At 46.2% G+C, this 21,014-nt stretch overlaps 1 protein-coding gene across 1 annotated transcript in view; it reads right to left on the bottom strand.

The window, feature by feature from the left end:
* Positions 1-614: 614 nt before the first annotated feature.
* The window catches only part of LOC137209638 (calpain-8-like), a 101,193-nt gene continuing 80,793 nt past the window's right edge, over positions 615-21,014 (bottom strand). The window contains 9 exon segments of the mRNA XM_067711185.1: positions 615-877; positions 1,864-1,922; positions 2,915-3,031; positions 10,033-10,115; positions 10,563-10,627; positions 13,660-13,724; positions 15,266-15,323; positions 17,830-17,876; positions 17,879-17,897. Coding sequence (XP_067567286.1) covers positions 854-877; positions 1,864-1,922; positions 2,915-3,031; positions 10,033-10,115; positions 10,563-10,627; positions 13,660-13,724; positions 15,266-15,323; positions 17,830-17,876; positions 17,879-17,897 — 537 coding nt within the window. The 3' untranslated portion in view covers positions 615-853.

Genomic DNA, 21,014 nt, shown 5'->3' with positions numbered 1-21,014 from the left:
CAACTGTGAGAAAATGTGTCTGTTTTTTTATAAGCCACCTGGTCTCTGGTATTTGCTCAGACAGCCCAAACTGACTAAGACACTCATCTTCCTGTACACTTCATTTCCAACATCCGCGTATGAGAGTCAGCTCTGCCCCAGCTACCCATTAGGACACTAGGCTATGGTACCTATTTTCTTACCAACAACAAAGATCGTTGTGTTCCGCCATGAGCAAAACTCACCTGAACTGCATTTCCCCTCAAGCTATTTGTCAGGTAAGAATTCCCCTCAGCAAGAATTTTCCTATCCTTTCCTTTAGCCCATGCCGACCTGCAGTATAGCAATTTCTCCCGTCTGCAAGTGAGGAAGAAAGGCCTCTCCCCCAGCAGCCCTTCCCTGCACCCTCCTCAGAAGGGCAGGGGCAGCTCCTTTCCTGAAGGCAGTCCCCAGAGGCAGTTTAATCTATAGCAGGCCTTTCCTCCAAGAAATTCACCCACATTTCACATCTTTCAGCAGCTTTGGGCTGCGTCATTGCTCAAGAACGTCTTTTCTAAAGCAGGAACACCCCAGGGCACCCCCCAGATTACATATCGCTAGAGGAAGGCAGAAACCATTTTGACCCGCAACTTTAATTAATTTCTGTCTCTCCATTGTGCTCTGGGATCAGCTTAAATGCTGCTGAAAGAGATCTCGGGCTCCCCGGACTGCTCCAGTGGGACAGGCCAGGATCTCAGGGAACAAGAAACGGCAAGGAAGAGATGAATCACCAGTGAATGCCCCCTTGAGGATAAATGTTCACAAAACTGTAAAGAAAGGGAGAAAAGAGGCAGGCAGGCTGGCAGGGAGCATCACCAATGTCCACAGCCCTGGGTCAGACCAACATACAGCACAGCCACTGCAAAATAAGGAGATCGGGGTGAGCTCAGGGGTCCTCAGGAGCTGGTGTGACTGCGCCAGAGGCGCTCTCCTGCCTCACGTGGTATGACTTGTTCTAGCTGTGTCCTCCAGTAAGTGCCTTGCTCAACAGGAGGAAGCAAGGAAGCCCTTAACTAGGTCACTACCCCCTGAGCCAGAGCCCCATGGAAAAGTGACTTAGGAAAAGCTTAGCCCCAAAGGGACTTCCAAAAGTTTCAGGTCCAACACTATTGAGCGGGTGTTTGTAGACATCCACAGACATGCTTCCAGGAGGGCCTTCCCTAGATCACTGAAAGGGGTCAATGACATTCCCATTCTAGAGAAGAAAAGAAGTGGTTGTACCCAGACAACTAGGCAGGGCCAGGAATAACCTGGTGCTCTAGTTCCTCTGCCTGAGAAACAGATCTAGGGCAATGCCTCCTGGCCTGGCCCCTCAGCACATACCCACACCTGCATCCCCACAGGCCAATAAAGGCCCTGCTGCATAGGCTGCAGCCCTCCACAGGGGAAGGGCACGACGTTGTCAGCGTAAGACATTATGGGCTTTGTACACGGTAATTTACACCCATCTATTTTGCATCTGCACTCTACCTTGTTGCAATTTAATTCTTTGTTTCTGATATCCTTCTATACGTCAATCAAAGATGCCTGGTCCTAAAAGTTAGGCACTTTAAATTATACCTACCACCCACCATTCCATCCAAATTAATAAGAGCTTGCATCCTTGAAATGATCTGATATGTAACTGTAGCTTTCTCTTTAAAACAACAACAATAATAATAATAATACATAATAATATTTGGAAGATTGATGACAATCACACTCCTCCCGGCAATGCCTGCCATAGAACATATGCTGTATCCACATGGAAATAAGACGAGTCAGTGTGAATTAACAGCGCTCGGCAGCAATACCATCCAAGAATGTTCAAGTATCATCACCAAGCAGTTTATCAAAACCACTTACCTCTGCCAGAGAGAGCCGGACAATGCCATTCTGGTCCTTGTTCAGAAGGCTGAACAGTTCTAGAATGACAGAGAACGAATGACATCAGATGGGGATGTTCCTGGACTTTGGAACAGCCAAAGAGAGCTGTCTCTGTCCACCCCACCTGGTACCTTCCCCCGGCCCCTGCACCCTTCCCAGCTCCCACTCAGCTTCAGGGACCCTGAAAAGCTAGATCTGGATCCAGTGCCCAGGGTGAGGGTTTTAGACAGCAGATGTCCCCTTGCCCAATTAGACAAACCTCCAGATGTGAGCAGAGAAGGTCCTTTTGCCATCTCCACCCTCAGAAGCTCTAGAAACTTGCAATTCTTTCAACAGGGGTTGGCGATGGGGTCGTGGAACAGAGGTGGTTTCCCCATTTGTGGGTAATCCAGTCACTGACCCTTCCCCATTAGAATTTACCACTTCCCAGCCCTCACTGGAAGGAAAACTCCCTCCCTTAATATGATACCTTAGCATGAGCCCAAGGGGGCACTAGACCATCTAAAGGCTTCCAGAAGGAGACCCCTATTCCCTCCCTGGGAAGTGACACATGCTCTCATTATGATCCCCATGGAGGCACAGATGTTAAAAGCCATTTAAGGACCGTTGCTGGGACTCATTCATTTGGCCCAGTGACTGCATGTAGTAGGTGCACAACAATCTTTCCCGTTGCAGAGCACAGGCGCCGGACGCGCAGGCTCAGCAGCCATGGCTCACGGGCCCAGCCGCTTCACAGCATGTGGGATCTTCCCGGACCGGGGCACGAACCCGTGTCCCCTGCATCGGCAGGCGGACTCTCAACCACTGCGCCACCAGGGAAGCCCACAACAATCTTTTTAAATCTCCCAGAGAAGGCAGCACTTTGGGCGTGGCCAGCTTGGGCTTCCTCGGCCGCTTTAGTTTCTGCTTCCCCTCCCCCAAGGATGCCACAGTTTCTGAAGCCTGTCTGGTTCTGCTTGCTGGCCCTGCCCCCTGCCCCTCTCCGCACCTCAGGAGAAATGAGATAGGGTTAAAGGAGAGAGTGACTCACTGAAGAGTGTCTCCAGGCAGATCATACAAGCAAGGAAGCTGTCAAAGTCGATGCCAAGTTTGCTGCATGCATACCGCATGGAAATGGTCTGCTGTACCTGGTTGCTAAGGGTGAAACCTACGGGCAGAAGGGGACCAAGGTTATAGGTGGAGTGGGGGGCTCGGCCCTGTCTACAGCAGAAATCAGGGCTGACTCAGGCCTGACGCTGCCCCCTTCAGAAGATACCAGAAGGGTCTAGTCATCCAATCAGTCTCCTTTTAGATAATCCTCAACAGGATAAGCCTCCTCCCTGATCCAAGAATAAGGCCTGTAGCTCCAATACTAACTCAGCTGTGCATCACATTGGCTACAGCAAGAAAAAACAGGGAAGGTGAGGGGATGGTCTCTCCTGACCATCCCCTTCACAGCCCTGTCCCCTGTGATTGCTATCACCTTCCCAGTAACAGGCAAAGTCCTTAGAAAAAGTCTAAAGAATCCAGCAACATTCCCTCCTCCCCAGATAAGGAAGGTGCTCAACAAATATTTGTTGTCACATTGACATCCAACATAAGGTAACTGCCACTGATGGTCATTAGCAACCATCATATTAAGAGTTTAAAATGAGCACATCTTGGGACTTCCCTGGTGGTCCAGTGGTTAAGAATCCACCTTCCAATGCAGAGGACGCAGGTTCGATCCCTGGTTGGGGAACTAAGATCCCACATGCCATGGGGCAACTAAGCCCATGTGCTGCAACTGCTAAGCTCTCACACCACAACTACAGAGCCCGCGTGCTGCAACTACAGAGCCCACACACCACAGCAAAAGATCCCACATGCCGCAACCAAGACCCGACACGGTCAAAAATAAATAAAGGAGGAGCTTCAAGATGGCGGAAGAGTAAGACTCGGAGATCACCTTCCTCCCCACAAATACATCAGAAATACATCTACATGTGGCACAACTCCTACAGAACGCTGGCAGAAGACCTCAGACTTCCCAAAAGGCAAGGAACTCCCCACGTACCTGAGTAGGGCAAACGAAAACAGAAAAAACAGAGACAAAAGGATAGGGACGGGACCTGCGCTAGTGGGAGGGAGCTGTGAAGGAGGAAACGTTTCCACACACTACAAGCCCCTTCGCGGGCGGAGACTGCGGGTGGCAGAGGGGGAAGCTTCGGAGCTGCAGAGGAGAGCACAGCAACAGGGGTGCGGAGGGCAAAGCGGCGAGATTCCCGCACAGAGGATCAGGGCCGACCAGCACTCACCAGGCCGAGAGGCTTGTCTGGTCCCCCGCCCGCGTGGGCGGCGCTGGGAGCTGAGGCTCGGGCTTCGGTCGAGCTCACGGAGAGGACTGGGGTTGGCGGCATGAACACAGCCTGCAGGGGGTTAGTGCGCCACGGCTAGCCGGGAGGGAGTCCGGGAAAAGTCTGGAGCTGCCGAAGAGACAAGAAACTTTTTCTTCCTGCTTTGTTTCCTGGTGCGCGAGGAGAGGGGATTAAAGCGCTGCTTAAAGGAGCTCCAGAGACGTGCGTGAGCCGCGGCTAAAAGCGCGGACCCCAGAGACGGGCATGAGACGCTAAGGCCGCTGCTGCTGCCACCAAGAAGCCTGTGTACAAGCACAGATCACTGTCCACACCCCCCTTCCGGGGAGACTGTGCAGCCCGCCACTGCCAGGGTCCCGGGATCCAGGGACAACTTTCCCGGGAGAACGCACGGCGCGCCTCAGGCTGGTGCAACGTCACGCCGGCCTCTGCCGCGCAGGCTCGCCCCTCACTCCGTGCCCCTCCCTCCCCCACGGCCTGAGTGAGCCACAGCTGCCGAATCAGCTGCTCCTTTAACCTCGTCCTGTCTGAGCAAAGACACATGCCCTCCGGGGACCTACACGCAGAGGCGGGGCCAAATCCAAAGCTGAGCCCCTGGGAGCTGTGCGAACAAAGAAGAGAAGCAGAAATCTCTCCCAGCAGCCTCAGGAGCAGCGGATTAAATCTCCACAATCAACTTGATGTACCCTGCATCTGTGGAATACCTGAATAGACAATGAATCATCCCAAATTGAGGAGGTGGACTTTGGGAGCAACGATTTTTTTTTCCCCTTTTTCTTTTTGTGAGTGTGTATGCATATGCTTCTGTGTGTGATTTTGTCTGTATAGTTTTGCTTTTACCATTTGTCCCAGGGTTCTGTCTGTCCAGGTTTTTTTTTTTTTGAAATCTTCATTTTTATTCCTAATTGTATTACATAGCTGAATATGTGAAAATATGTTATTATTAACATTTTCTTAGACATTTGGGTTGTTTCTCTTTTGGAGGTGTTAAAAAACAAATTTCAGTAAAAATTCTTTATAATCTGGTGTTGATGATTGATGAATTTTTTTAAAGATTAATTCATAAAATTGGAATAGCTCAGTCACAAATTGGTACTAGGTTTTCTTTTCTTTTTTTTTTTTTTTTGTCCCATACAGGATAAATCCAAGGAGAAATACGCCAAGACACATGTTAATCAAACTGTCAAAAATTAAATACAAAGAAAGCATATTAAAAGCAGCAAGGGAAAAACAACAAATAACACACAAGGGAATCCCCATAAGGTTAACAGCTGATCTTTCAGCAGAAACTCCACAAGCCAGAAGGGAGTGGCAGGACATATTGAAAGTGATGAAGGAGAAAAACCTGCAACCAAGATTACTCTACCCAGCAAGGATCTCATTCAGATTTGATGGAGAAATTAAAACCTTTACAGACAAGCAAAAGCTGAGAGAGTTCAGCACCACCAAACCAGCTCTACAACAACTGCTAAAGGAACTTCTCTAGGCAAGAAACACAAGAGAAGGAAAAGACCTACAATAACGAACCCAAAACAGTTAAGAAAATGGGAATGGGAACATACATATCGATAATTACCTTAAATGTAAATGGACTGAATGCTCCCACCAAAAGACACAGATTGGCTGAATGGATACAAAAACAAGACCCATATATATGTTGTCTACAAGAGACCCACTTCAGACCTAGAGACACATACACACTGAAAGTAAGGGGATGGAAAAAGATATTCCATGCAAATGGAAACCAAAAGAAAGCTGGAGTAGCAATTCTCATATCAGACAAAATAGACTTTAAAACAAAGCCTATTAGAAGAGACAAAGAAGGACACGACATAATGATCAAGGGATCGATCCAAGAAGAAGATAAAACAATTGTAAATATTTATGCACCCAACATAGGAGCACCTCAATACATAAGGCAAATACTAACAGCCATAAAAGGGGAAATCAACAGTAACACATTCATAGTAGGGGACTTTAACACCCCACTTTCACCAATGGACAGATCATCCAAAATGAAAATAAATAAGGAAACACAGCTTTAACTGATACATTAAACAAGATGGACTTAATTGATATTTATAGGCCATTCCATCCAAAAACAACAGAATACACATTTTTCTCAAGTGCTCATGGAACATTCTCCAGGATAGATCATATCTTGGGTCACAAATCAAGCCTTGCTAAATTTAAGAAAATTGAAATCGTATCAAGTATATTTTACGACCACAACGCTATGAGACTAGATATCAATTACAGCAAATGATCTGTAAAAAATACAAACACATGGAGGCTAAACAATACACTACTTAATAATGAAGTGATCACTGAAGAAATCAAAGAGGAAATCAAAAAATACCTAGAAACAAATGACAATGGAGACACGACGACCCAAAATCTATGGGATGCAGCAAAAGCAGTTCTAAGAGGGAAGTTTATAGCAATACAATCCTACCTTACGAAACAGGAAACATCTCAAATAAACAACCTAACCTTGAACCTAAAGCAATTAGAGAAAGAAGAACAAAAAAACCCCAACGTTAGCAGAAAGAAAGAAATCATAAAGATCAGATAAGAAATAAATGAAAAAGAAATGAAGGAAGTGATAGCAAAGATCAATAAAACTAAAAGCTGGTTCTTTGAGAAGATAAACAAAATTGATAAACTATTAGCCAGACTCATCAAGAAAAAAAGGGAGAAGACTCAAATCAATAGAATTAGAAATGAAAAAGGAGAAGTAACAACTGACACTGCAGAAATACAAAAGATCATGAGAGATTACTACAAGCAACTCTATGCCAATAAAATGGACAACCTTGAAGAAATGGACAAATTCTTAGAAATGCACAACCTGCCAAGACTGAATCAGGAAGAAATAGAAAATATGAAGACCAATCACAAGCACTGAAATTGAAACTGTGATTTAAAATTTTCCAACAGACAAAAGCCCAGGACCAGATGGCTTCACGGGCGAATTCTATCAAACATTTATAGAAGAGCTATCACCTATCCTTCTCAAACTCTTCCAAAATATAGCAGAGGGAGGAACACTCCCAAACTCATTCTACAAGGCCACCATCACCTTGATACCAAAACCAGACAAGGATGTCACAAAGAAAGAAAACTACAGGCCAATATCACTGATGAACATAGATGCAAAAATCCTCAACAAAATACTACCAAACAGAATCCAACAGCATATTAAAAGGATCATACACCACGATCAAGTGGGGTTTATTCCAGGAATGCAAGGATTCTTCAATATACGCAAATCAGTCAATGTGATACACCATATTAACAAATTGAAGGAGAAAAACCATATGATCATCTCAATAGACGCAGAGAAAGCTTTTGACAAAATTCAACACCCATTTATGATAAAAACCCTCCAGAAAGTAGGCATAGAGGGAACTTTCCTCAACATAATAAAGGCCATATATGATAAACCCACAGCCAACATCGTCCTCAATGGTGAAAAACTGAAAGCATTTCCACTAAGATCAGGAACAAGACAAGGTTGCCCACTCACACCACTCTTATTCAACATAGTTTTGGAAGTTTTAGCCACAGCAATCAGAGAAGAAAAGGAAATAAAAGAATCCAAATCAGAAAAGAAGAAGTAAAGCTGTCACTGTTTGCAGTTGACATGATACTATACATAGAGAATCCTAAAGATGCTACCAGAAAAGTAGTAGAGCTAATCAATGAATTTGGTAAAGTAGCAGGATACAAAATTAATGCACAGAAATCTGGCATTCCTATACTCTAATGATGAAAAATCTGAAAGTGAAATCAAGAAAACACTCCCAGTTACCATTGCAACAAAAAGAATAAAATATCTAGGAATAAACCTACCTAAGGAGACAAAAAACCTGTATGCAGAAAATTATAAGACACTGATGAAAGAAATTAAAGATGATACAAATAGATGGAGAGATATACCATGTTCTTGGATTGGAAGAATCAACATTGTGAAAATGACTGTACTACCCAAAGCAATCTACAGATTCAATGTAATCCCTATCAAACTACCACTAGCATTTTTCACAGAACTAGAACAAAAAATTTCACAATTTGTATGGAAACACAAAAGACCCCGAATAGCCAAAGCAATCTTGAGAACGAAAAACGGAGCTGGAGGAATCAGGCTCCTTGACTTCAGACTATACTACAAAGCTACAGTAATCAAGACAGTATGGTACTGGCACAGAAACAGGATGATAGATCAGTGGAACAGGATAGAAAGCCCAGAGATAAACCCACACACATACGGTCACCTTATCTTTGATAAAGGAGGCAGGAATGTACAGTGGAGAAAGGACAGCCTCTACAATAGGTGGTGCTGGGAAAATTGGACAGGTACATGTAAAAGTATGAGATTAGAATACTCCCTAACACCATACACAAAAACACACCATCCTCAAAATGGATTAAAGACCTAAGTGTAAGGCCAGAAACTATCAAACTCTTAGAAGAAAACAGGCAGAGCACTCTATGACATAAATCACAGCAAGATCCTTTTTGACCCACTTCCTAGAGAAAGGGAAATAAAAACAAAAATAAACAAATGGGACCTAATGAAAATTCAAAGCTTTTGCACAGCAAGGGAAACCATAAACAAGACCAAAAGACAACCCTCAGAATGGGAGAAAATATTTGCAAATGAGAAAACTGACAGGAATTAATCTGCAAAATTTACAAGCAGCTCATGCAGCTCAATAACGAAAAAACAGCCAACCCAATCCAAACATGGGCAGAAGACCTAAATAGACATTTCTCCAAAGAAGATATACAGACTGCCAACAAACACATGAAAGAATGCTCAACATCATTAATCATTAGAGAATGCAAATCAAAACTACAATGAGATATCATCTCACACCAGTCAGAATGACCATCGTCAAAAAATCTAGAAACAATAAATGCTGGAGAGGGTGTGGAGAAAAGGGAACACTCTTGCACTGCTGGTGGGAATGTGAATTGGTACAGCCACTATGGAGAACAGTATGAAGGTTCCTTAATAAACTACAAATAGAACTACCACATGACCCAGCAATCGCACTACTGGGCATATACCCTGAGAAAACCATAATTCAAAAAGAGTCATGTACCAAAATGTTCAATGCAGCTCTATTTACAATAGGTGGGAGATGGAAAGAACCTAAGTGTCCATCATCGGATGAATGGATAAAGAAGATGTGGCACATGTATACAATGGAATATTACTCAGCCATAAAAAGAAGTGAAATTGAGTTATTTGTAGTGAGGTGGATTGACATAGAGTCTGTCATACAGAGTGAAGTATGGCAGAAAGAGAAAAACAAATACTGTATGCTAACATATATATATGGAATGTAAAAAAAAAAAAGGCATGAAGAACCTAGGAGCAAGATGGTAATAAAGATGCAGACCTACTAGAGAATGGACTTGAGGACATGGAGATGGGGAAGGGTAAGTTGGGACAAAGTGAGAGAGTGGTAGTGTATATATGGACATATATATACTACCAAATGTAAAATAGATAGCTAGTGGGAAGAAGCTGCATAGCACAGGGAGATCAGCTCAGTGCTTTGTGACCACCTAGAGGGGTGGGATAGGGAGACTGGGAGGGAGACGCAAGAGGGAGGAGATATGGTGATATATGTATAACTGATTCACTTTGTTATAAAGCAGAAGCTAACCCACCATTGTAAAGCAATTATACTTCAATTAAAATGTTAAAAATAAATAAATAAATAAAAGTTTTTAAAAATTAATATAAAATAAAGTGAGCACATCTGGCTCTCAAGACCTTGTCTACAGGATGTGTCCTCACCTGCCTTCTTCAGGGCTGTCCTCATCTCGTGGGCATCCATGGTCCCCGAGTGGTTATAATCAGTTTCCCGATAGATCTCATAAAGTAGAAGAAAATTTCCAGGTAGAAAACAGCTTTTTGTGGCCCCTGCAGAACCATCTCCCTCCACCCCACTTCCTCAGAAGGCCAGGGACACCCTCAGAGAAGGCTTCACTGATTCCTCCCAAGAAGTTTCCAGAACAAAATTAAGAGCTTGGGCTGAGGGCCGGTGCTAGTCCTTTTGCCCTGTGAACAGGGGAACTTCCTGTGACAGCACTGGCACATTGACAGCACTTCCGTTGACAGAACTGGCAATCTCTCATTGACTCCTTAGTCCTTCCTGCACAGTATATCCAGGTTTGGTGTTGCCTTTGACCATGATGAAGGATCTGGTCAGACCAGGGCAGCAAATAGATCAGGAATGGGTGTCATGGAAGGTGAGGGTCTAGAAACAGAACAGAAGACGGTGACAAGAGCCCAGAGTATGCACAACAGGGAGAGGGGTTACCAGCTACTTCTGAATCTTCAACCAGAGCATCTTGAATTCCACCAGCCCCAAGGTGCCCGTCCCATTGCTCTAAGCAGGTTAAAGGCCAACATGATCAAGCCCAGATTCCACATGCTCTATGGATTTCGTTCTCTTGTGACCTTGCACAGTGAGTGTCTGAAGACCTCAGTGAACATCCGTGTCTGTAGTAAGCAGGGCCCTGGGGTCACGGTGGGAAATGTTGGTGGGAGACAAATTCAAATAAAGATTAAAGAGTCAAACACTCACCAAGGCCCTCCTTTGAGGTCAGGTACAGAGCTAGGAGCAAAGGGCAAGTCAGGAGTCTAACGCCCTCCGTTCATTAGCATCCAGCACCCTCGTCATCCTGGGTCGTTGAGGGGTTGAGCTCTATGGTCTGTTGTAAATTCCCTTCCAGATTTAAATGTCTGGTTGATATTGATGTCATTGATAGTTGATGTCAAAATGTTATCAGAGGGACTTCCCTCGTGGTCCAGTGGCTAAGACTCTGTGCTCCTAATGCAGGGAGCCTGGGTTCGATCCCTTGTCAGGGAACTAGATCCCACATGCCACAACTAAGAGTTCACATGCCGCAACTAAAGATCCCGCATGCCACAACTAAAGATCCTGCATGCCGCAATGAAGATCTCACACATGGCAACGAAGTTCCTGCATGCCACAACTAAGACCCGGCGCAGCCAAATAAATAAATATTTTTTTAAAAAATGTTATCAGAAGAGTCCTCAGGAGCACGGTATTGGGATTCTCTGCCACACGGTCTACAGATGTTTGTCTGGTGTCCTGCAGGAGCTCTGAGCTTCTCAACACTGATTCCTGGGACCCTGGGACATGGTCCCAGGAGCACAGCTGGCTCATAGGCCACTGCTCAACCCAAACAGGCCAGGGGTTGTGTGCAATTCTCTGTGTCCAGCAATATTGATTAAGCACTGGGCTCGACCTGGGGGGCTGGTTTTGAACTGTCCCTACCCTCATGAAGTTCCGTCTCTTTGAAACTCTACCCTTTTCTCAGCCATCCCAACTAATCGCTAGACACCAGTGTGTTACAGCTCAGATGTTAAAATTCTGAAACAGAACATCATTCCCACCTCCTTCAACTAGCTAAACAAAAAGTCACGTTTACATACAAGGGTATAAACCTCACCCTTTAAGAAAGTCTGTGTCCTTATTTCCACGATCCACGCTGAGTGTTGGCTGTACCACAGCCTTCAAGTCCTAATACTTCGACCAACATACCTGAGAAGAGTAGTCTACAAGGAGAGCTAACGCTCTGGTCTAGCTAGTCCCATGTATACTTGTATCTCATTTCATCCTCACAAGTCTACATATTGTTATTCCATTTTCTGGGAGAAGAAACTGAGGTTCAGAGCATTTAATAACTGTGGTGGAGCCAGAACTTGGACTCCTGTCTGTTCCAAAGCCCTTGTCCCAGAGCACCAATGTATCCTCAATCCCAGATGGAATTGCCTACAGACTCCCGGGCCCCATCCCAGACTTAATGAATCAGCATCTCCAGGAGTGAGACTCAGGCAACTGGATTGTTAAAACCTCATGGTTTTTAAGTGCTGATACATGCGATAGTGGACCACATGTTATATGATTCCATTTACATGAAAATATCCGGAACAGGCAAATCTATAAAGACAAAGTTGTTGTAGGGCAGAGGATTTCAGGTTGTTGAGAGGAAAAGGTGAGTGACTGCTAATATGGGTGCAGGGTCTCTTTTGGGGGTGATAAAAATGCTCTAAAATGGGTGGTTGATGTTTATACAACTCTGTGAATATACTAAAAACCATTGAACTGTACCCTATAAATGGGTACATTGGGTGGCATGTGAATTATATCTCAATAAATCTGTTATATTTACACAAGGCTCCATGGGCAGCTCTGCTGCATATCCGGGTTCAGAACAACTGCCCCAAAGCACCCAAACCGTGGAACAGACCCTCTTGAAGAATGACTGAGTCACGGTCCTCCTGGAGCCATGAAAATGCAAACACCCCTGCGAACAATGAGTGAGTGACTACAAGGTCACCCTCAAATCTAAGTTAAAGTCGATAGGCAAGTTTGAGAAGAATGATTCAGAAATCAAGGAACTATTTGTAGAAAAATGAATCAATGCTTAACAGTTCTTTGTGGCTCACGAATTAAATTGTGGACCATGGAGACATCATAGAAGGACACAGGGCTGGAGAGTCCCAGCATCTGAAGCTCTGGGACCACAAGGATAGCACCCGCTCTCCGTGGCTGACAGCCCCAGCAGAGGGCAGCACACGCGTGCTGGCTAACCAGGACTCCTCTGCATGACTACCGTGTAAGTACAGTTCATTCCCACCGCCCCAAAGGTCATCAGATCTTATCACGGATGAAGCCCTCAGAACTGAGGGGCACCCTCCTAGGCTCCAGTTTTCCAAGAAATCACCTTCACCAGCAGCACCATGGAGAACGGTAACCTGGACCCACCTGAGGCCAAGTTTCAAGTACGTGATGTTCCACAGTTCCCCACTCTGCGCTTCATTTAAGCCGTTCCTTCCACCTAGGATGCCCTAACCTTCCCCATTCCTCCCCGAGTCTCTTACTCATTCTTCAATACACAGCGAGGGTTAAACTGGGTCAGAGTGACAAACAGGTTTTATCCTGTGTGATATTTCTCAACTACTGGTGGTGGCCGTGTCAATACTGAGAGACAAAGACAGACGGGGATAGAAACAGCCGGGGAGAAGGAGGAGGGAGGGGCCTCGTGGGAGGAGCCTCGTGGGAGGAGCCTCGTGGGAGGAATACTGTGATGAACAGGAGGAGGGTCACAAATGCCACATAGTTGCTGTCTTTGAATTAAAGGATTTTAAACAAGTCACTTCAACAGGGCACATCTCAGTTTCTTCACCTGTAAAATGGATCATCTCGCGCTTACTGAGGAGCAAAAATGAGATGACATTTTCCTTTACAGCTCAAGCAAGTACCTGCCGTATGCTCAGAAAATGCTGGTTCCCTTCTCCCTCTTTCCCTTGCCTCCGTCTCACTGGGAGAGGTGGAGGAGTCCTGAAAATCAGGATCAGAGTAAAAATAATGTGACATTTAAAGGATGCATCCATCAGGCTGATCATCTCCCTGCAAGTGTTGATGTTGAATCCATCGAATTTGATGTCTGTTCCTAAATATTTAAATAGAAAAGAGGGGAGGGAATCAGGATCGTTTGAAGGCAGGGGAAATAATCTCCCTGGTAGGAAGCCACCGAGGACGCCAGCCAGAGTACGGAGCCAGATGTGAGCGCCACAGAAAGGAAAGAGCATGGCGGCGGGCTCCTGGGCGGGGCCCCCTGGGGGTGGCACAGGTGGGCACTGGCATCAGGGTCCAGTGTCTGAACCTCAGCTTTGCTACTCACAAGCCACCGGGACTTCAGCAAACTAATATCTCTGAGCTTTGGTTTCTTTCTCCATCAATAAGAACAGTACTTGCCCCCAAAGCTAATTGGGGCTAAAATGAGATAATGGAAGTGAACTTCTTAGCACAGTGCTTGGTATATAGCAAGTTCTTAATAAACCAGCTAACTTTTTATTGGCTAGGTATCGTTCGAAGCACTGTACTTCTACTCCTCCAAATAACCCTATGTGGTAGATACTTTCATCCCTATTTTATAGATAAGGAAACTGAGGCCCAGAGAGGTTAAATAATTTGCTCAAGATCACACGACCCAGGCAGAGCTGGGATTTAAACGCAGGCCACCCGTCTCCATAGCCCAAGCTTTCAACCATGACACACAGCCTCTCACACGGCAGCTGTTATCCTTACTGCTAAATTGCAGGTATCTCCTGGGAGCTACAGCCATCCCTGGCTCCATACTCACCTTGCCCACACCTGAGAGCCAAGGCAGGAAGGAACCAAAGGCCCTGCAAATCCTCTCTTCTTCCCTGGGCTCTTTCTCTGCAAGGCAGGAGGGGAAGCTGGAGCAGGGCGGGGTGTCTCTGAGCCTGCGCCTGGGCTCTGAGCCCTGGGGAGCTGCTCGGCCCCAGGTGGGCTCACACCCGGCCTTGCCCCTGCATCCTGCATGCTCACCCCCTGTCCTGTTGCCACGGGTGAACATGCCCATCACTCAACCAGGCGGAAGCCTGACCCTGGCCCAGCCCTGGGCCCAACAAGAAGCCAGTTCCGTGCCAGCTTACATGGGGCTGCGGTTCAGAGGGAAGGAGCAAGGCTTTCCTCAACCTGGGTGCAGCTGGATCCTCTGACAGCCCCCGGGGCTTGCTAAAGTCTAAAGACGGAGAACTGTACGACCTAGGACAGTCAGAATCCTCCCCTCCACATGCTTTCCCCAGGGATGCGCTACAGAACAAGATCTTCGATCTGCGCAGTTTCCCACTGTGTCAAAGTTATAAATTTGGCGGGAAAATTTCACTTACTCTCAACCCAACTTCTTTCCTCCCAAGACTCAGGACTCCTTCCTGCAGGGCCGGTTGGCCCCAGCACCAGCCCCGCCTTCATCCGGCCCAGCACCCCTCCCGCTCCAGCCTCTCCCACCTGCTGGACGCTCCATCAGCCCAGAGGGAATCAGGGCCCCGGGCCAGAGGCCAAAGGCCCCTTGTCCCCATCTGCAGTGCCCCTGGCCCAGTGCCTGCACCCATTCTTACCCCACCCCCACCCCAGCATCTGTCTTAGGCTCCCAGACTTCCTGAAAAGCCCCAAGGAAGAACTTACGTTTGGAAAACACCTCATTCAGAGCCGTCTTGAGTTCATTGACACTGATCTCAGAATCCTAGAGAGAGGAACCCAAATGCAAATCACGTCAGGCCCTGACAAGCGTTTCAAGACATTAAATTCATGTAGAGTCAGACACCAGGTCCACTGACTCTATGATTTTAAAAGGCTGCGACATCTTTTAAAAACTCCAATTCACAGTTTTTCTGGGGCCCCTGTAGCCGGGTGGGAAGTGTATATTAATGGCATGAGCGGGGTACACCTTCTGCAGAAGGCTGCTCACGGTGCCTGCTGCCCTTCTCCGGGCTTGCCTAACCCAAGACCAAGACATGGCAAGAAGCAATAATAGGAGGCAGTGCTGACGGGCCACACGCCTGATGTGGGACATCCTCAAACCCTCACAACAGCTCTGCACCCATGTTAGAGTTAAGGAAACTGTGATTGCTAAACACCATATACATTCACCATGTAATTGTCATTTCCATGTGATGTAACTGCTGGGGGTTCACAGCCACCAGTGGCAGAAACCTAAGACTGTCTCACCCCAAAGTGCCGCTTTCCCCACTGCACCTATGGGAGTTGCTATTTCACGCATAGCCCATCTCAAACTGGAAGTAGAGATTTAGGGGAGTAGGATTTCCCACGTGCATTTGGGATAAACACTGAGCCAGTAGGACGGTTCATCCCTTAACTCTGAGCTGGAGGGCAGACCTCGGGCAGGATGATGAATGAGGCTCAGAGAAGGGATGCTGGACTGAGATCTGGGTTCCAGTCGTGACTCCGTCCCTTACTCTCCATGCGACCTTAGCCAAGTCACTTCCTCTGGTGAGGTGTGGTCTTATCACTTGTCCCCATGGGGCCCCACTTCTCCCTGCCTCCACCAGCCAGGCCCAGGCTATTCTACTAGAAACCAGGGAGGTGGGAGCTGCACAGGGCAGCCTTGCCTGTGAGCACAGCTGGCCTCATTCAAGCACGGCACGGTCAGTCCCAATAACAAGACCTGGGGACCCTCTGAAAAGCCTTCAGGCCAAGAATGGGATGTTGAGATCTTGGCCTATCCCTCACCGGGCCTTGTGCCCCAGCAAGCTCCTTAACTCTCTGTGCCTGACCCTTCACCCGCAGAGCAGGGACAGTGACCGATACTGTCCCACCAGGAGAGAAAAGATAAGGTACGTGAAGAACTATACAAATAGGAACTTTTACTTTGTTATCAGTCTTGATGTTCTAAATAAAATATGGTCCCTTGGCAGCTAAGGCAACAAGGTTTTGTTAGCAAAAGCACTGGTCTGAGCGCCCAACTAAAACACAGATTGACTCATTTTTGCAAAGCTTTTTTTAATGGCTATATAAAGGAATTTTGTTCCCAGGTTTTATCTTCTGCAAGGATTCTGATGTATTTTCTTCTACGCTATCCTTAAATCTAGAAAGTGGCTCTGAGCTTCCCTGCAGGGTGAAGAGCATTGTTTTTACCTTCTGTTATGGACTGAATGTTTGTGTACCCAAAAATTCATATGTTGAAATCCAATCCCCAATGTCATAGTATTAGGAGGAGAGACTTTTGGGAGGTGATTAGGTCATGAGGGTGAAGCCCTTTTGAGTGGGATTAATGCCCTTATAAAAGGAACCCCAGACAGATCCCTCACCCTCTTTCCACCTTGTGAGGACACAGTGAGACTTCAACAGTCTGCAAGCTAGAGGAAGGCCCTCCCCAGAATCCAACCATGCCTGATCTCACTTCCAGCCTCCAGAACTGTGAGAAATAAATTTCTGTTTATTCTGTTTCATACGCTTCCCAGTCTGTGGTACACTATTATGGCAGCCCAAGATGACGGATGCCTTCCAAGGCCCTTTGGCAAATCTTATTATCCTTCAAAGAGCAGTGCATTCACTGTATCTATGGGGCCAGTTGTGACACTTGCAGTCCTGAGTCTGCTCTGACTTATGGCCTCACAGGACTGGAATCACAACAAGCTAAGTCAGCAGGACAGGGAGGGAAGAAGCAGGGGGCACACCAGCATCTTCCCCTGGCTCCATGTGCCCCTGAGCGGTGCCGGCACCTGGGCCAACTTGAATTCCGCAGCCCAAGCTCCGCTGGTGTCCCTGAGGGCAGGCAGGGCGGCGGGCCGGTGAACACTAATCCCAGGCCAGGTTAACTGAGCCGCCTGCCACCTGGGCTGAGCGATTCCTCTCATCTCTGAAGGATATTGATATAGGGAAGTTTTGCCTCCCCGCTTTTTATAAAGTCAGGGCTCTGATCCAACAGGGCCAGTTTACACACAGAAAGGCTTTTGGTAGGATCTAGAGATTCGGATTTTCTGTGTTCTCAAAAAGCAGTCAACACAGCAAGAAAAATGGCCTTGGTCCCAAGATTCCTCTCCCCAGCAGTGCAGGAAAGGCCTCTCAGGTTTAAGACAGGAAAGTGGCAACCGACAGAGTTGGGGGACCGGAGACCTGCGGCCTCATCGTTTATACTCATGGAGATGCGAGGGGAAAGACTCAGGTGAGCTGAGCTTTCCAGAACACTCTCCTGCCTGTCTGGGAGCCTGTCTATGCCCTGTACTCACCTTCCCTGCAAGCTTCTCAAACAGGCTCCAGAGCTGGCCGTCTTCTTGTCCACCTCATTGGGGTGTGGCTAAAAGGCAGGGCAATTGGAAAGTTAAGATGGGACTCGTTGAGGAGAATGAAAGACAAAGATTTAAAATTCATTCGCTCGTCATTCACTACATCTGTCGCATATCTGTCGTGTGTCGGACACTGGGTGTATGGGGGTACATGACAGTAAACAGGAGAGGTCCAAGGTCCTGGCCCCAGAAGCTCTCCATCCAGCAAGGTCCAGGGGTCTAGGGGCTTCCTCTATCAGCGATGTGAGGAAGTGATCCCCACCAACCCTGAATTTCTGATTTCAACCCTGAATCGCTTTCAGAGATCGGTGGCAACACTGACAGCAGAGAATCTCGGTCTGGGTCTGTGGGCTCCTAAAAGAGATTCACTGATGACCTTCAAGGGGTCTGTGAACTTCAGGTATTGCATGAAAATTGGGAGTAACGTTAACATGTGTTTTCTTAGCTTTCACCAGATTCTGAAATAGCAACATGATTAAAAAGGAGTTAAAATCACAGCCTAGTGGAAACAGCAGAACTGGAAGCCAGAAGACAGGAGTTCAAACACCGCACTGACCAATTACGAAACTCCATCTCAGGGCTCTGACATCCATTTCCTCAAGTCCAGTATTAAATTAACTAGGCTTGTTACATGGGGTCATTTGAGAATCAAATGAGAACGAATGTGTGTCAAAGTCCTTCGAAAATTGCTAATCATTATATGAATGACTGTCCAGAGACTTTCTGATATGACCACGGGCTCTTTGCAAAATGGAATGAAACTCCTCAACTGTCATCACCAGACAGAAAAGTCACAAGTTTCCCAGATGTCTTGAAGAGTTTCAGAAAACCAAGTCAATTTCTTCCAAAACCATCCCTCAGGAAAGTACAAAAGGCCTGATCTGGCCCAATGATACTGTACTATTAAGAGTAGCAGCGGGGCTTCCCTGGTGGCGCAGTGGTTGAGAGTCCGCCTGCCGATGCAGGGGACGCGGGTTCGTGCCCCGGTCCGGGAAGATCCCACATGCCGCGGAGCCTGCGCGTCTGGAGCCTGTGCTCCGCATACGGAGAGGCCAAAACAGTGAGAGGCCCGCGTACCACAAAAAAAAAAAAAAAAAGAGTAGCAGCGGTAGTAATAGTACGTACCTTTGTTGAGCACTTACTACCTGTCAGGTACTATACATAGATTGGTTCATTTAATACTCATGAGTACTCTATGAGATCGGTCTCATTGCTATCCACATTTCACAGATGGAGAAACTGAGGTTTAAAAGTGTTAAGTAACAGGCCAAGATTACACAGCTGGTACATGGTGGAGGCAGGATTCAAAGTCAAGCTTGTGCGCTGTTTCACCAGCCACCAGTCTGACCCCCAGAGCAGCTGCTCTCAGCATCCTACTGCAACTCAACCTCGCCAGGGCTCTGCTTCCTCATCGATAACACAGGGGTTTTAATGCCTATTATACTGTTTACATTTATGAGGAGTAAATCCAAAAATACATCTAAAGTTTTTAGAAGAAATGATAAATACTTCTCATCACACATGTATGATTTTAAAGTGGTCTTGTAGAATAAAAGCTTTATATCATCCATGTAATAAAATATACGATAACCTGAATCTAGTGTGAAGTCTACGGATTCTGAACATAGAGTAATATTCTATTATTCTGGGGGAAAATAAGTATGAACTGGAAAGAAAGGAAGGAAGGAAGGGAAGGAGGGAGGGAGGGGGGAAGAAAGAGAGAGAGAGAGGGACTTCCCTGGCGGTCCAGTGATTAAGGCTTCACCTTCCAATGCAGGGGGTGGAGGTTTGATCCCTGGTCAGGGAGCCAAGATCCCACATGCCTCGAGGCCAAAAAACCGAAACATAAAACAGAAGCAGTATTGTAACAAATTCAATAAAGACTTTAAAAATGGTCCACATCAAAAAAAAATCTCTAAAAAAAGGAAGAAATAGACTAGAGCTATACATTTCAATAAGGATAAATCTCAGGGCTGCGGATTGGGCTGGCTGCTCAGACCCACCTTCTCCAGCTCTACAGCACCAGCCTTAACATTCCTGCCTTCCAGTTCTACTGTTCTCCCTCAGGGACTGGGAAGGTCCTGGCTATAGAAGTCAACTGCAGTAATAGGGAGGATTCTATTAAAGCAACTGTATGGCCTTCTTACCTAGGAATCATGCAGACATTCAAATACTGTACTTATAAAAATGACACAAGTTATACATGAAAACGTGCAATATCAAAGCATATTAAAAGTTCAAGTCCCCCTTGGAAGAGGGGGCGGCGGGATGAACTGGGAGATTGCTATTGACATTTGTACACTACTATGTATAAAATAGATAACGAATGAGAACGTACTGCATAGCACAGGGAACTTTACTCAGTGCTCTGTGGTGACCTAAATGGAAGGAAATACAAAAAAGAGGGGTTATATGTATATGTATTGTTGATTCTCTTTGCTGTACAGCAGAAACTAACACAACATTGTAAAGCAGCTATACTCCAATAAAAATTTATTTTACAAAAGTGAAAGAAAAAATGGACACGGGCACAAACGGGTGCATAGCAGGTACTTCACCACTAGGGGATGTCATTGCACACGGGAGTTTCTGGATACCAGGGAGAAAGATGCTTTTAAATGATGGCATACATGGTCTGGCAAGCGGTACTTCAGTTCGTTCACTCCTTCAAAAAAATATTTACTGGACACCCGGCACATGTTGGGAACTGTTCTGTATCTGTGTCTGAGATGTAGTGGTGAACAAGACATGGTCCTTGCTTTCAAGGACCTTAATGTAGTGGAATTATCTGTTGCTCAGAGAAAATATACATGAAAACGCTTTGGAAATGGTAAGGCAACCTGGCAAAAACAGGTATTATTTTACTGTTGTCATATTACATGTTGACAGCATCTTTGCAACCCTTCTCTAGTGTGTTTGTTCAATTGCTTTCTTTTTTCCCTCCCCCATTCCAAGCAGGCCCTTTAAATGTCCAGCTGTCCAAGTCTTGGAGATTTCTGGAGGGAGGAAAACAGAAGTTGTTGAAGGCAAGGGCAATGGCTCTTCCTGTCTCCTGTAAAGTCTTAAGTCCCCTGAATATATTATCCCTGTGACGTGTGTGTGTGTGTGTGTGTGTGTGTGTGTGTGTG

This window comes from Pseudorca crassidens, chromosome 2 (genome assembly GCF_039906515.1).
Source record: "Pseudorca crassidens isolate mPseCra1 chromosome 2, mPseCra1.hap1, whole genome shotgun sequence".
NCBI classification, from domain to species: domain Eukaryota; kingdom Metazoa; phylum Chordata; class Mammalia; order Artiodactyla; family Delphinidae; genus Pseudorca; species Pseudorca crassidens.
Note: the sequence above shows the minus strand (reverse complement) of the source record. Positions and strands in the feature narration are given on the sequence as shown.